We start from the raw sequence: 17,431 nt of genomic DNA, 5'->3' as shown, positions 1-17,431 counted from the left end.
TTCTGTAGGTTTGTGTCTCTTTTTCACGTATTTCTGTAAGTTTGTGTCTCTTTTTCACGTATTTCTGTAAGTTTGTGTCTCTTTTTCACGTATTTCTATAAGTTTGTGTCTCTTTTTCATGTTTTTCTGTAAGTTTGTGTCTCTTTTTCATATATTTCTAGTTCATTGTGACCTGATTTTCCGCCGCTGAGTGAGTGTCGCCCCCTGGTGGTGGATTGTGCTGTTCGCATTTGTCTTTCAATAAAAAAATAAAAAACTTCCTGCAGGTCGCATTTAATCACAAAGATAGTGACGCTTTCTTTTTTTTATAAATCTGTCTTTATTTTTAGCAAAGTTTCACATACATAAGTGCCAATTCTGAACTCTTTATACATTCCTTTATACAAAAGAACTTGAGCAATATCTGAGGACGATCTACTCGTGGAAAAACACAAAGGCACAAAAAACCATCGGCATCTGCCGCGTTCCATTTACTTCGGAAGTCGGAACTGGGATGGCAGCCATCTTGGAATGGTAACTCGGGGGTGGTGAAGCTTCTCCCACTTTCCCAGTAGGAAATCCCCATGGGAATCCCACTTCGAGCGACATTCCAGTTGAAAATTCCGACTTCCGAGGACAAATGGAACGCGACATAAATCGCTGAATTTGTTAACATGAAACTAACTCTCGCACATTATGCTGTTTTTATTTTTATTTATCTTTTTAATTTACATTCAACTGTATTGTTCTGGTTCTGGAAAGATCCTGGAGACAACTTTTGTTGTATTAGACGCTAAACAAATAAAATCGAATTGAATTGAATTGTCTTGTTCTTTATATATATTTCTTTATTTCTTTTCAAATTGGTGTTGGAATCTATCTGTATTTGTATTTTGCCTTTGATCTTAATCTTTTTTTTTAATTTAAATTTTCTCATTGATTTTACAAAAAACAAGGCACATTGTACATTCCAGAAGAACATTTTCATCAAAGAACACTGAGTGACCTATGAGTAAAACAAAACAAAGAAGATACAGAGCGAAAAAGAAAGAAAAGGAATAAACAATGAAATAAAATTAAAAAAAAATAAATAAATAAAAACCGCAAGTGATCAGTCAGGAATTTGGGAACAAAGATTCTTCTGAAGATATTGGTCTTTCTGAATCGTGCAAGATTTTTAATAGTTTTTGTACTGAATTATTTCGTTTAAATATGCAATAAAGATTGGATTAATTTCCAAAAAGGGACATTTATGAATAAAAAATGTAGCCAATATAATTAAATTATTGATTCCAAAGTCTATTTTTTTGTCCTCCACTTGTAAACTAACTTTAATGCTTTCAAATGCCCAGAGCGAGCGAGCGCGGCGTGATCATTTATCCCGACGCGTCCCCGCGGCCGGGGAGGTCGGCTGAGGCTGCCGCTCGGGCGGCTCCGTCGTTACTGGTGAAAGATGGTAGATGTAGATGCGTGGGCTGTCGTGTCTGCTGGACTGGACTGTTCGGGCTTTCGAAAAAGCATCGGAAAGTAACTGCTGCAGCGCGACCAGAGAGCTGCGGTGCGGGCTGTGCCCGTCGCAGCTGATCAGGCTCGGATGAACCCGACACATTGAGTCCTGACAACTTATTAATGTAAATAACTTAAAGGAAAAACAAACTAAGTTTTTGTCCTCGCTGTATTTTTAAATATGAAACCCGGAATGGACAGATTCATCCTGTTCAGTCTTCCCACTGGGACAAAACCAGTGTCTCATACGTTCAGAGACCGTGGCGTTCAAAGTGCGAAAGTAAAACGCCACTGAAACAAAACACAAAGTTTTTCATCAAACATATCCACTCAAGTCTGAACTGAAGTCACAGAAAAATAAACTGACCATCTTAAAACATCCTGCCCATGTTTGGGTCCAGATGCAGCTGTGAAGCAGCTTTCTCCATAATGAACATAATTAAAACTAAATATCGTTTCAGGCTCAACAATGAGCACCTCCACATGCATATGAGAACCTGACACCATCCAGCCCAGATTTAAAGTCCTGACAGGAGAAATTAGAGCTCAGTTCTCTCACTGAACAACAGAAAGTGGGGGCATAAGATTATAAGAGGGGAAGAAAGAAAAACTGCAAAACTGTTAAATTGTTAAGATGTGTTTATATTAATTTATTATAAAAATGTGTTGAGACAATTAACAAAGAAAAGGGGAAATTCAAACTGCTGGTAGAGAAATAAAATAAGATAGCATTTGAAAAATAAAATAAAATCTACTTTATTTTTAAGAGAAAAAAATATGTTTAATTCAAGTTAAACATGTTAAGTGGCAAATATGTACTTTTTTTAATATAACAGTCAGATGCAGATGTTGATACAACTATGAGGCTACTTGAATATATATACACACACACACACACATACACATATATATATATATATATATATATATATATATATATATATATATATATATATATATATATATATATATACATATATATATATATACATATATATATATATATATATATATATATATATATATATATATATATATATATATATATATATAATGATGTTCTGGACCTTCGCTTGAGTAAATTTTCTCTAAATTGACCTCTTAAAGTTTTAGTTGAATACCCCTGCTATAGAGTGTTTATATTTAATGGGTACTGTACTCTGTACTGAAAAAATTGGGCCCCAAGGTCAGAAAGGTTAAGAACCCCTGCTCTAAGGTTTCCATGTCTGCATTACAAAAAGTACAAATATTCAAATCTAAATTAAACCTTTTATGTAAAAAATCCTTACATGGATAAACCTCATTCATTATTTTAAAATGAACTTCTTTAGCCTTAGGTGGAAGTGGAAAGGAGAGGGAACGGGTTCTCATCTTAATTAAAAAACCAAGAGTATAACGTTGAAACATATGTTTCCTCTTCAAAGGTGAAGAGAAACACACCAAAGTAAAATTAGTTCTCAAGAATTTATTATTGTATTTTTTATCTAAAAAAATACAACCATCTTGTGGAACTGACTTAATTACTGTGTTATACTGTCTATTTGTACAAACAAGGTTGTATTCAGGGTTTTAAATCATTACAGATGATCAGTTCAGTAAAACACATGAGTCAGTTTCAGGAGGAAATAGTTTATTTCAAACATTCAACTGATAAAATGACAAAGTAAAAGAATAATAATCTATAAAACTGAAATCTATAAAACATGGTTCCTTTTAGACACTTCAGGCTGCAGACCTGGTGCATCATGGGAAATGAAGTCTATGATTTCAAACCTTAATTTGACTAATTTACACCTGTAATTAAAACACACCTGCGATTACTCTTTAATTTAACCCTTCAAATATAAACATTCATGTTGATCAAATTCTTCATTTTTGTGATCAAGTTAAAAATAAAACTTTAACAGAAACAGAGGAGCTGCAGTTGAATAATCTAAAGTTATAAGAGGCAACATGACCCGTCACATGAACTACTTCCTGCAGGAACTACTTTCTGCAGGGAGTGCCGGGTGGAGGGATACGCTGTGGTAAACATGGCGTTTGAAAGTCGATCAATGAGTTTGAATATTGATCCATGAGCTTCATCGATCTGTTTTTCCAGTTCCAGTCAGAACCAGAATCCCTCACAGACACAAAAATGCTTGATTTTATTGGTTTTATTCACATTCATAGCGGAAAAGTGTATGTTTTATTTTATTGGATTTATAAACTTTCCATCAGAAAAGTTCATGATTTAGATTTTTAGTTTTTCCTGAAAATGTTTGGATTCATTCAGACGTTTCCTACGATGTTCTGATCCTCCACCTCAGCGTTTGCCAACAGTTTGGTTCTGGTTCTGGTTCCCAGCAGGTCCTGGACGCACTGTTTTAATGTTTACGTTGGTTCTGACTGGTCTGGGTTCAGTATTTCAGATCAACAGAATCCGGATCTCCAACCGGCAGGACCAGCTATGTTGACTATATTTCTGATGAAGCTCAACTTTTACTGATCGCGTGGCACGCCGCGTGGCACGCCGCGTGGCACGCCGCGTGGCACGCCGCGTGGCACGCCGCGTGGCACGCCGCGTGGCACGCCGCGTGGCACGCCGCGTGGCACGCCGCGTGGCACCTCGCGTGGCACCTCGCGTGGCACCTCGCGTGGCACCTCGCGTGGCACCTCGCGTGGCACCTCGCGTGGCACCTCGCGTGGCACCTCGCGTGGCACCTCGCGTGGCACCTCGCGTGGCACCTCGCGTGGCACCTCGCGTGGCACCTCGCGTGGCACCTCGCGTGGCACCTCGCGTGGCACCTCGCGTGGCACCTCGCGTGGCACCTCGCGTGGCACCTCGCGTGGCACCTCGCGTGGCACCTCGCGTGGCACCTCGCGTGGCACCTCGCGTGGCACCTCGCGTGGCACCTCGCGTGGCACCTCGCGTGGCACCTCGCGTGGCACCTCGCGTGGCACCTCGCGTGGCACCTCGCGTGGCACCTCGCGTGGCACCTCGCGTGGCACCTCGCGTGGCACCTCGCGTGGCACCTCGCGTGGCACCTCGCGTGGCACCTCGCGTGGCACCTCACCTTCCTGCAGGAAGTAGTCCCTGCAGGAACTACTTCCTGCAGGGACTACTTCTTGCATGGACTACTTCCTGCAGGAACTACTTCCTGCAGGAAGTAGTCCCTGCAGGAACTACTTCCTGCAGGAACTACTTCCTGCAGGAAGTAGTCCCTGCAGGAACTACTTCCTGCAGGAACTACTTCCTGCAGGAACTACTTCCTGCAGGGACTACTTCTTGCAGGGACTACTTCTTGCAGGGACTACTTCTTGCAGGGACTACTTCTTGCAGGGACTACTTCCTGCAGGGACTACTTCCTGCAGGGACTACTTCTTGCAGGGACTACTTCCTCCTGCAAGGACTAATTCCTGCAGGAAGTACTTCCTGCATGGAGTGCCGGGTGGAGGGATACGCTGTGGTAAATATGGCGTTTGAAAGTCGATCAATGAGTTTGAATATTGATCCATGAGCTTCATCTATCTGTTTTTCCAGAATCTTCCAGTTCGAGTCAGAACCAGAATCCCTCACAGCCGCAAAAATGCCTGATTGTAACTTTTATTTTATTGGATTTATTCACATTCCATCAGAAAAATTAATGATTTTTCCTGCGTTTACTACGATGTTCTGATCCTCCACCTCTGTATTTCCAACAGTTTGGATCTGGTTCTGGTTCTTAGCAGGTCCTGGACTCGCTGTTTTAATGTTTATACTGGTTCTAAATCGTCTGGGTTCAATATTCAACTTTTACTGATCAACCAGAACCAGAACCACTAATTTACAACAAATAAACGGGACATGAGCCCAAAGTTCCTGGTTTTTTTTACTGCTTAAGTCGACCAATAAAAGGTTTGGATGAACATTGAGCTTTTGGAGTTTCATCCCAGATTCTGTTGCATCAGACTGTTCCTTCAGTGACGGATCAATGACAGTGATCAATGACAGTGATCAATGACAGTGATCAGTGACAGATCAGCTGCTTCCTGTAGCCGAGTGAAATAATTTATATATCTGGACCAGGAGAGTGAAGATCTGGAGCTCCTTCATGCTGCACAGTAACACATTCTTCTGGTTCCTGGACCTCGACCTGGACCAGAAACAGGACCAGGACCTGGACCGGATCAGGCCTTCAGTCCTGGTCCAGGACTGTCCTGGTCCAGGTCCATGGAGGACTGATCTTCTGGAAGCAGCTCCTCTTTATCGCTGAGGAACAAGAGAAGAAGAGTTAGAGATGTAGCCAAAGATCCTCTATACAGAAGATAGCGCATTACCGTTCCTGCCAATGGTATGAAATGGTAAACACTTCCTGTCTCCTAAGTGGGCGTGGCCGCCCCTCTGACCTCACTTCCTGTCTCCTAAGTGGGCGTGGCCGCCCCTCTGACCTCACTTCCTGTCTCCTAAGTGGGCGTGGCCACCCCTCTGACCTCACTTCCGGTCTCCTAAGTGGGCGTGACCGCCCCTCTGACCTCACTTCCGGTCCCCTAAGTGGGCGTGGTCGCCCCTCTGACCTCACTTCCTGTCTCCTAAGTGGGCGTGGCCGCCCCTCTCCCCACATCGTTTTGGAACATACAACACTAGATACAGTACAACTTTCTTCCAAAAAGACTTAAATAATAAAATAACAGTATTATTAAGCAAAGAAGCAAGTTTTATTTTAGTTTTAAACTTTTATTATTTTATTAAATTATTTTATCCGATGGGAAAACGATGAGAGCCAAATCTCCCGAGAGTGTGTTGCTCAGACAGAGACAGGTCTCAAACAAAGTTCATTTTCTCCTAATCCGTCGGTCTGAAAATGTCCATTTTGGTGTCAGAATGTTCAGAAGGTTTGTGGCTTTTGAAAAATGGGTCCCATATTTACTTAGGTTACTATGGGGCGAAGGAATTGGTAATAATCTGTGCTCAAATTCACTTTTCCCATAGGACTCAATAGACTCAGGACCTACTTCCTGTCTCCTAAAGGGGCGGGGCAGTCACGTGACACAGATACAGGAAACACAACCGTAGTGGGCTGTAGAGTTTATTGAACGTCTCTGCTGTAGCTAATAGCTAGTAGCAGTAGCACTAGCAGTGCTAACTAGTAGTGCTAGTCCAGGACCTGAAGGGGGCGCTAACAGACCACTAGACTCACCTGTGGGTGGAGGCACGTCGATACGCGCCGCGGCGTCGCAGCGTGAACACGAATAGCGTCGCTAGCAGCAGAGCAGAGACGGCAGCCAGAGTGACGAACAGGAAGGAGCCTGCAGGAAACAAGATGGAGGTCAGGGAACAAGATGGAGGTCAGGAAACAAGATGGAGGTCAGGGAACACGATGGAGGTCAGGAAACAAGATGGAGGTCAGGGAACAAGATGGAGGTCAGGAAACAAGATGGAGGTCAGGAAACAAGATGGAGGTCAGGGAACAAGATGGAGGTCAGGAAACAAGATGGAGGTCAGGGAACAAGATGGAGGTCAGGAAACAAGATGGAGGTCAGGGAACAAGATGGAGGTCAGGGAACAAGATGGAGGCGTCAGGAAACAAGATGGAGGTCAGGGAACAAGATGGAGGTGTCAGGGAACAAGATCGAGGCGTCAGGAAACAAGATGGAGGTCAGGGAACAAGATGGAGGTCAGGGAACAAGATGGAGGTCAGGGAACAAGATGGAGGTCAGAGAACAAGATGGAGGTCAGAGAACAAGATGGAGGTCAGAGAACAAGATGGAGGCGTCAGGGAACAAGATGGAGGTCAGGGAACAAGATGGAGGTCAGGGAACAAGATGGAGGTCAGGGAACGCCCTTATTGTGAAAAACACCTGACACACAACTCTTATTGTGAAAAACACCAGATACACAACTCTTATTGTGAAAAGTCACTAGCTTACCTGCAGTCCAGCGCTTGATGGTTTTAGCTCGACTGTCGTACCAACCTGAGAAACAAAAACAGGTGAGAACAGGAAGTGAGACCAACAGAGCAGGAAGTGAGACCAACAGAGCAGGAAGTGAGACCGAAAGAGCAGGAAGTGAGACCGAAAGAGCAGGAAGTGAGACCGACAGAGCAGGAAGTGAGACCAGAAGAGCAGGAAGTGAGAGCACCAGAGCAGGAAGTGAGAGCACCAGAGCAGGAAGTGAGACCGACAGAGCAGGAAGTGAGACCAGAAGAGCAGGAAGTGAGACCTACAGAGCAGGAAATGAGACCAACAGAGCAGGAAGTGAGACCGACAGAGCAGGAAGTGAGATCAACAGGTGAGAGCAAGAAGTGAGACCAGCAGAGCAGGAAGTGAGACCAACAGACCAGGAAGTGAGACCGACAGGTGAGAGCAGGAAGTGAGACCAACAGGTGAGAGCAGGAAGTGAGACCAACAGAGCAGGAAGTGAGACCGACAGGTGAGAGCAGGAAGTGAGATCAACAGAGCAGGAAGTGAGAGCAGCAGAGCAGGAAGTGAGACCAGCAGAGCAGGAAGTGAGACCAGAAGAGCAGGAAGTGAGACCAGAAGAGCAGGAAGTGAGACCAACAGAGCAGGAAGTGAGAGCACCAGGTGAGACCAGGGACCAGGTGTTTACCGTCTCCGCTGCAGCGGTTCATACACTCGTCCTCAGAGTTGAACTTGTTGTCGTTGCCCTGGCAACCGCCGTACAGGAAGGGGCGGCAGGAGGCGGAGCCTGAGTCGTAGTAGAACTTGGTGAAGGCGGCTCTGCAGGGACCGGACTCGGGTTTCAGCCCGCAGATACCTGAGGAGGACAGGGACAGGTACCACACCTGGGGACAGGTACCACACCTGGGGACAGGTGACACACCTGGGGACAGGTGACACACCTGGGGACAGGTGACACACCTGGGGACAGGTGACACACCTGGGGACAGGTGACACACCTGGGGACAGGTGACACACCTGGGGACAGGTGACACACCTGGGGACAGGTGACACACCTGGGGACAGGTGACACACCTGGGGACAGGTGACACACCTGGGGACAGGTGTCACACCTGGAGACAGGTGACACACCTGGAGACAGGTGACACACCTGGGGACAGGTGACACACCTGGGGACAGGTGACACACCTGGGACAGGTGACACACCTGGAGACAGGTGACACACCTGGGACAGGTGACACACCTGGGGACAGGTGACACACCTGGGGACAGGTGACACACCTGGGGACAGGTGACACACCTGGGGACAGGTGACACACCTGGGGACAGGTGACACACCTGGGGACAGGTGACACACCTGGGACAGGTGACACACCTGGAGACAGGTGACACACCTGGGGACAGGTGACACACCTGGGGACAGGTGACACACCTGGGGACAGGTGACACACCTGGGGACAGGTGACACACCTGGGGACAGGTGACACACCTGGGGACAGGTGACACACCTGGGGACAGGTGACACACCTGGGGACAGGTGATACACCTGGGGACAGGTGATACACCTGGGGACAGGTGATACACCTGGGGACAGGTGATACACCTGGGGACAGGTGACACACCTGGGGACAGGTGTATCACCTGGGGACAGGTGTATCACCTGGGGACGTGATACACCTGGGGACGTGATACACCTGTATCACCTGGGGACAGGTGTATCACCTGGGGACAGGTACAGGTACTACACCTGGGGACAGGTACAGGTACTGGATCAGGTCTCACCTGTGTCGTCTCCACGGCTGGTTTTCTCAGACGGAGGCAGGACTGAGACTCCTGGAGGAGACAGAGAAACACCTGAGATCAGAGATGTCACCTGCACAGGTACGACCTGCAGGAGTCACCTGACCTCACCTGTGCAGGTATAACCTAGGGCTGGGTGATATATTGAGATTTTAATATATATCGATATATTTTCAAATGCGATATGGTACGAGACAATATCGTTTATATCGATATGATATGATTTTGATATAGCTTTTTTGTGACAAATTGACTTGAATGTTTTATTTGAGATTTGCACAAATGTTTTGTTATTTGCTGTCAACCTCAGTGGAAAAGTCTGCCTGTTACTGTCTACATTGTATTAATTGCACAGTGTATTTTAATTTAATTGTTATGCAGGAAAGGGATATTTGTTTTATTTTATTCAAGAAGCATTTTTATTCTATATATGCAGGCAGTTTATTTTTATTTAATTTGTTTTATACATTTTGATATTGTGCAGACCTCTGTTAATAAAGGAACCTGTGTGACATTTGGCACGAGGCTTTGTATTAAAACTGACTGTTTTTTTAAGGGTTTGCCTCAGAAAAAAATGAAGCTAACAGAGATGCTAACAGAGATGCTAACAGAGATGCTAACAGAGATGCTAACAGAGATGCTAACAGAGATGCTATGCTATAATGCTTTGGGGGAAACCCCAATTAGGGCACAGAAAAAATATCGATATATATCGAGTATCAACATTCAGCTAGAAAATATTGAGATATGACTTTTGGTCCATATCACCCAGCCCTAGTATAACCCTGCAGGAAGTGACCTCACCTGTGCAGGTATAACCCTACAGGAAGTGACCTCACCTGTGCAGGTATCCTTGCATTCGTCCTCAGTGTCATAGTTGTTTCTGTTTCCCTTGCAGCCTCCGTACAGGAATGATTGACAGCTGCCTGAGTCCTTGTTGTGGTACCAGCGTCTGAACGCAGCTCTGCAGGGACCGACCTGAGGCTCCGCCCCGCAGCGCTCTGATTGGACGACAACACGCTAGTATTAACACCACGATTAATTTAATTAAGTAACACAACGATTCTACGTATCCACCGTTCACTGGTCCTGGACACCTGCCCCAGGTGAGCTACAGCTTCTGGCTAAACCCTGACCAAGACCAGGACCTGGTCCCAGGATTACAAATTACAAAAAAAAATTACAAATTACACAATTAAAAAAAAAAAACACTTTCCAATAAACGTAATCATTTTTTTTTTAATTACAAATTACGCAATTAAAAAAAACAAAAAAACACACACACTTTCCAATAAACGTAAGTTAAAACAAATTTTTTTAAGGAATTACAAATTACGTAATATAAAAAAAGACTTTCCATTAAACGTAATTTAAAAAAAAAAAACAAGAACAAATTACGCAATTAAAAAAAAAAATAAAACACTTTCCTGGGACCAGTGAACATTAGAGGCTGATATTGGAGCAGACATGGCAACGTAGAGGCTAATATTGGAGCAGACATGGCAACGTACCTGCAAACTCGTCAGCCTCCATCTCTGCAGGACAAAGACAAACATGTTACTGGATCTGAACCTCATCATCATCATCTTGATTTCATTTTCTTTAAATCAGTCTTTTTTTATAAATTTTTCATCATTATAACAGGAACATACAGTCAAAGAGAAGAGCCATGTCTACACCGTGTGTGTGTGTGTGTGTCTGTAACTTGGGTGAATTGTGGTGTGCTTATGTCTGTGTGTGTGCGGGGAGGGCATTAATACGTTTTATGTTTGCAGGATCCGCAGGACCTTCAGGAACCATCCGGGGAGCTTTGACTGCTACAGGACTGGAAACTTCTGGAAGAACTGAACCTGGACGGACACGGACACGGACACGGACACACACACACACACACACACACACACACACACACACACACACACACACACACACACACACACACACACACACACACACACACACACACACACACACACACACACACACACACACACACACACACACACACACACACACACACACACACACACACACACACACACACACGTTTAATTGTTTAATTAGCATCCCATTAGCTACAGCACGACTGCAGCTTTTCTTCCTGGGCTCCGCCAACATTTTAAAATAATACAGTACTAAAACATAACATAATAAAAGCAAACCGAATACATTTTCACTTAAATATCAAATAAAAAATACTCTGCAAAAAAAGCAGACATTCCACAAAATGAAGACAGCGAAATGAGAACAAAAGACAAAACAAAAACACTGCACAGTTAAAATTCATCTGAGGTCATTCAGTTTAATTTCATTTGTAGTCTAGAACTTCACAACTGATCTATTATAGAAAAAAGAAAGAAAAACTACATTCAACAGCAGTCTGCTTGGATCACACCTGAGCAGCAAGCAGCTAGCAGCTACGCTAGCATACGCTAACTTAAACCTTGTTTTCTTCACAGACTCAAACACTCAGACAATGAGTGTTTTCAGCCCAGAGTCGTGTCCGTCAGGCTGCAGCTCGTCCGGAACTGCAGGGTTTCACAAACCGATGTTTCCGATTTAAGGCTCAGTTATGGTTCTGTGTCAAACCAACACAGAGCACACGCCGCAGCCGTGACGCCGTGCTGAACCTTCGGACTTCTCCGTCTCTTCATTTGGTCGCGGTGCAGTACCCCCCGGCGGCCACTAGTTAGCGATCTTTTTCTGAATGGTTTATCCGACTTTTTCCGGTCACAGTAAATCAAAGAGATAAGGATAACTATTGTGCGAAAAACAAAAACAAAAAAAAATCACACATAAACGAAGAAAAGAGCCCTGGAAGTTCACTACTGATTCAAACCGGAAACCGGAAATGCTTCGCTTTCAAGCGAACCAATCACAGCCCTCTCTGTCTGCGTGTGGTCTGTGTCTCCTCGACGCGTAGTTACAATTTTCAGGAGGTGCACGTCAGAGACGGCGCAGGTGACGGCGTGTCCTCTGCGTCGATCCAAACCACACGCCGTAGGCACGGCGTCATTTTGACGCAGAAGCATAACTGAGCCTTTAGTTCTGACTGAATTTCCAGAGTTGATGTAGAAAAGCAGGACCTGGTTTTGGTGGCGGGTTTAAAAATACTTACCCTGGGTTCCTGATCACCTGTTTATGACGTTCTCTGATATAAAGACTCCAAACATTCTGGACTCAACAGGTTTATTAGAAAGCAGAAGGAACGGGTCCTAGCCTGGAGTCCAGAGGTTAGCACCTGGCTAACGCTAACCTGGTCTCACCTGTTCCCAGGTGTCCTGCAGGTCCCCAGGTGTCCCCAGGTGTCCCCAGGTGTCCTGCGTGTCTCACCTGTTACTCCGCTACAAGCCTCCTCACACTCGTCCATGGACAGGAAGTTGTTAGCGTTAGCGTCGCAGCCTCCGTAGGTGAAGCTGCTGCAGCTGCTGCTGCTAACGTTGTAGAAGAACCGGGGGAAGGCGGCGCGGCACGGACCGACCCGGGACGGCAGGAGACAACGATCTGGGGACACGAGACAACATCTGGTCAACATCTGGAACAGTTATACACAGACCAACCCCCGACCTGCACCGGGAGGAGGCAGTGAGCTGCAGAGACCAGATCAGAATCAACATCTGAACATCTGTGCGAGATACCAGTCCTGTGCCCAGTTGATGTTTGGGCCTTGGGGTTTGAAGTGGGTGGATAAAAGAAGGGTGTCGGCAACAGAAGTTCCAGTTTTTATCAAAAAAGGTTTATTTTTTTAGTTTTTCCTCAGGCATAAAAAAAAACAGAGACACATAAACTCAGAGACTGCCTCCCTCTAGCAAAAGAAAAGACCATCCAAGACTGTCAGGTGAGTCACCCTCTTAAATAGCCCAAACCAAATTGGTCCAATTGGCCAGCTACCGTCTGCAGGGGTTTACTCCCCTCCATAAACATGACAATTTCAAAAAACAAGGTAACAAAAAGACAAGACCACAAAACCTTAATCATTTAACAATAATCATAACACTTAAACATGATCCCACATAAATTCCAAACTGAAAAATGACAATAAGGCCCCGTTTCCACAGAGCAAAAACTGAGGTGTTTTCATGCGTTTTGGATGTTCGTTTACACAAAAACGGAGCTCAAAGTCTCCAAAAACCATAATTTCTGAAAACTCCGGTCAAAGTGGAGATTTTCAAAAACTCAGTTTTCACGTTTGCAACAGAGGAAAACGGAGATTTAGGCTTCAGAACGTCACATTATGAGATCATCATGTGTGCGACCTGCGTTTACAATTTGTTTGGCCACCGTCAATATTTTCTTGTATTTTACCTGTTTTATATTCTAAAGTCACACTTAAAAGTAACTCCACTTCTCTGTCACTCCAAACCAAAGACTCTCGTTCCGTCTTGGAAGTAAAGCCTGAATTATGGTCCCGCGTTAAATCGACGCAGAGCCTACGGCGTAGGGTACGCGGCGATGCGCGCCGTACGTCGCCGCGTACCCTACGCCGTAGACTCTGCGTTGACGTAAGGCGGAACCATAAATCAGCCTGGAAGTTACATGTCATTTGTTGATGTTTTTTCCAGGATTCTGATTGGCTAGCATGACGTTAACAGCGTATTTATGCAGATTCGTGTAAACGAAGAGATTTTGAAAACGATCTCGTGTAAACGATGGAATTTTCCAAAACGTAGAGGGGGAAATATCCGACACATTCACACCTGTCAGCACTCAGCATGATTTAAGGCGTGCCTCCGCAATGGGACCCAGCTGCCTGATAGCTGCGTAGCATGCAGGTGAGCAAATGCTGACCAGTTTTATTCAACAAAAACAAAATGAATTGTGACTAGTTGATACCACACTACATTGACTGAGCAGCACTGAGAGGGGAGGGGAGGAGGGAGGAGGGGCTGCCCGGCCGTCTTCGCATCGTCTTCGCACAGAGTGTCTTGATGATTTGCAATTACATCCGTTTTTAAACTGTAAAAAGTGGGGGGGACAAAAACATGATTTTGAAAAGTGGGGGGGGACATGTCCCCCCTGTCCCCAGTGGAAATTGCGCCGTGGCACTCACGGCGTTTAGCGCAGCAACGGCGCGCTGCCCCTCACTCGCTTTATTTTATACTATTTATATACTTTTTCTACTTTTACTGTGACCACCAAATAATGTCATTTTCCTGTCCTCCACCTCATCCACAACATCTCCATCTCAGTCTCCGTGAAATTCAGTGGCACGGTGGCTCGACACGTCTCATTCATCCTGACACACAAACAGGCTGCAGGAAGCCGCTGCGCATGCTCAGCAGGCTCATTCATATGCAAATACAGTCATAAAGTAGTTTGCATTGCCCATTCATGGTAAAAAAGTGGGCGTGTAGAGGGCGGGATATGAGGCAAATACATCTGCGCAACCTTCCAGCTGGACTGTGATTTATAAAGCCAACATTGTGTGCAAGTGTGCGTGCACACGGTTTTATAAATCCGTTTTTTTTTTTGCGCCCGCCATTTTCGGCTTTTGGGTTTACGTGCACTTTTAGTATGAATCCTACACACTCTTTTATAAATGAAGCCCTTGAACATCTGACGAGTAAAGGCTGGATTCTGGTTCTGGGTTAAATCCACGCCGTGCCTGGCGCTCCTCCCACAAATTGTAGCTACGCGTCAACAGGTCACAGATCAATGCAGACCTAGAGGGCTGTGATTGGTTCGCTTGGTAGCAACGCATTTCCGGTTTGGAGCAGTCGTGAACTTTCAGCGCTCTCTTCTTCGTGTATGTGTGATTTTTTTTGTTTTGTTTTTTTGCACAATAGTTGTCTTTATCTATTTGATTCACTGTGACCGGAAAAGTCGGATAAACCATTGAGGAAAAGATGGCGACCCCCTAGCACTCTGGGGGGGTTTGCACCCTGGAGAAATGGAGTGACGGAGAAGTCCGAAGGTTCACGATGGTGTCACGGTGACGGAGTAGTTCTGCGTTGGAGGAGTGCAGAACTTAATCCAGCCTTTACATGAGGGCGGTTGTTATGATTGGTTGAAACAAAGGAGATATCTGATTGGTTCCCTATTTATAAAAACAGGGCAACCACCAAGAATAAAAATACTGGCAGAACAACATCAGTGTGTTTTACGGAAGAGAATCAGGGCCAAGCAGGAAAAGAATAAAAATAATATTCTAGAGGAGGATGATTTTTTTTCATTAAGCAGTTTGAGAACAAAGTCGAAAAGTTGAGAACAAAGTTGAAATGTCGAGATTAATGTTGAAATACAATTTGAAGAAAAACGTTGAGATGTTGAGAAAAAAGGCAAAATTTCAACTTTATTCTTGAAATTGTATTTCAACATTAATCTCAACATTTTTCTCGAAGTGCATAATAAAAAAATCTTCCCTCTCTAATATTTTTCTCCTGCCTGGCCTTGATACTCTGGTGGCAGCGATGACTCAGCGTTCAGAGGTAAACCGAGGTAAACAGAACCAGCAGAACCTGCAGAACCGTCTCTGGCTCGGCCTCACCTGCAGGTGAACCTGCTGGACAACATTCCTGTCAGGTTCCTTTAACTGGAAACTCAGTAGGAAAACAACACCTGATCATCAGAGCTGGAGATATATATATATATATATATATATATATATATATATATATATATATATATAAATAAATAAAAACACACACACATGACTGTCTCAGAAAATTAGAATATTGTGATAAAGTTCTTTATTTTCTGTAATGCAATTGAAAAATTGAAAAAACTAAAATGTCATACATTGCGGATTCATTACAAATCAACTGAAATATTGCAAGCCTTTTATTATTTTAATATTGCTGATTATGGTTTACAGTTTAAGATTAATTCCCAGAATATTCTAATTTTTTGAGATAGGATATTTGAGTTTTCTTAAGCTGTAAACCATGATCAGCAATATTAAAATAATAAAAGGCTTGCAATATTTCAGTTGATTTGTAATGAATCCAGAATGTATGACATTTTTGCATTACAGAAAATAAAGGACTTTATCACAATATTCAAATTTTCTGAGACAGTCCTGTGTATATATATATATAAATAATTGTTCTCAAAGCTACATTAATATTGTATTCAGAAACCCCAAAGTGTTTAAAACGGGAAGCTTATGTGAAAAATATTTCCAGATTTTTTTAAATTTACTTTTCCTACTTAAACCTCAATGCTTCTATTTTATTTTGAGATATTATTTACTGTCCTTATTAAAAAAAATTAAAATAAAATAAAAAAATAAAAATAAAATAAAATAAAATAAAATAAATAAATAAAATAAAAACCTACAAACAGAAACAAACTCTCACCGGTTCCGTTGTCCCGCGGCCCCCGGGGCCCCCAGGAGTCTCGGGCCCCCCCGGGGCCCCCCATCAGGGGAACGACGTGCGGCGCGTTCCCTCCGCCCTGCGCGTGCTCGCGGGGCTGGGCGCGCGCCCGGCGGTAGGCCTGGAACTGGTCGCTGGGCTGCAGCGCGCATGCGTCCCCGGGGCAGGACACCAGCAGGCACTGCGGGCCCCCGTCCGCCGGGAGCCCCAGCAGGGCCAGGTCGCAGCGCGGGAGCGCGCAGCACAGCGCGCGGCACCGCGCCGCGTCCGGGACCGCGCGCTCCTCGTCCAGCAGGCGCGCCCCCGCGACCAGGGAGCGCGGGGCCAGGCCCTGGCCCGGGGCCAGAGCCTGGTCCCAGGAGCAGACCGGGTCCGGGGTCTGGGTCTGGTTCTGGTTCAGGTCCGGGTCCGGGACCTGGGTCAGGTCCTGGTTCTGGGTCTGGGCCAGTCCGGACCGGACCAGCACCAGCACCAGCAGGGTGAACACTTGAAATCCAAACATGTTTAGAAGGAACAAACTCTCTTCTGGTTCAGACTTCCGTCTGCAGCTTTTGTGTCGCAGCTGTTTACCTGGCCAGGTGAGGTCACAGGCCCCGCCCCCCGGGCACAGGCCCCGCCCCCCGGACCAAGGCCCCGCCCACCGGGCAGCGTCACCTTTCAGGAACAGAAATAAGGGACGCTTTTTTTTCTCACTTTCTTTATTAAAAGACACCAATACAAACTCTCGTAGAGGAAACACAAGTCTACTTCAAATTCTTCTTTGTAATGCTACATGATGCTTTTTGCAATTCTGATGATGAAACATTGGAGCACTTGTTTTTTTCCTGCCATTATTCACAACAATTTTGGATAAATATTTAAAACTGGTTATCCTTAAAACTGAAGTTTCCTTCTCTAAACATTTCCCACATCTTATTATATATAGAAATAAGGGACGCTGTTGTCATGGA

At 44.8% G+C, this 17,431-nt stretch overlaps 1 protein-coding gene across 1 annotated transcript; it reads right to left on the bottom strand.

Moving 5' to 3' along the window:
- Nucleotides 1-4,783: 4,783 nt before the first annotated feature.
- On the bottom strand, nucleotides 4,784-17,001 carry spint2 (serine peptidase inhibitor, Kunitz type, 2). The gene is made up of 10 exons (XM_061719980.1): nucleotides 16,464-17,001; nucleotides 12,499-12,669; nucleotides 10,926-11,015; nucleotides 10,677-10,700; nucleotides 10,005-10,166; nucleotides 9,148-9,198; nucleotides 8,054-8,221; nucleotides 7,375-7,419; nucleotides 6,645-6,753; nucleotides 4,784-5,716 (listed from the first exon to the last, which is right to left on the bottom strand). The coding sequence occupies exons 1-10, from the start codon at nucleotides 16,981-16,983 to the stop codon at nucleotides 5,635-5,637; spliced, it is 1,422 nt and encodes a 473-aa protein (XP_061575964.1). The 5' UTR covers nucleotides 16,984-17,001; the 3' UTR covers nucleotides 4,784-5,634.
- Nucleotides 17,002-17,431: the final 430 nt, after the last annotated feature.

The sequence above is a fragment of the Cololabis saira genome, chromosome 4 (assembly GCF_033807715.1).
Source record: "Cololabis saira isolate AMF1-May2022 chromosome 4, fColSai1.1, whole genome shotgun sequence".
Classification (NCBI taxonomy): domain Eukaryota; kingdom Metazoa; phylum Chordata; class Actinopteri; order Beloniformes; family Belonidae; genus Cololabis; species Cololabis saira.
This window is presented reverse-complemented; position numbering and strand designations above follow the sequence as displayed.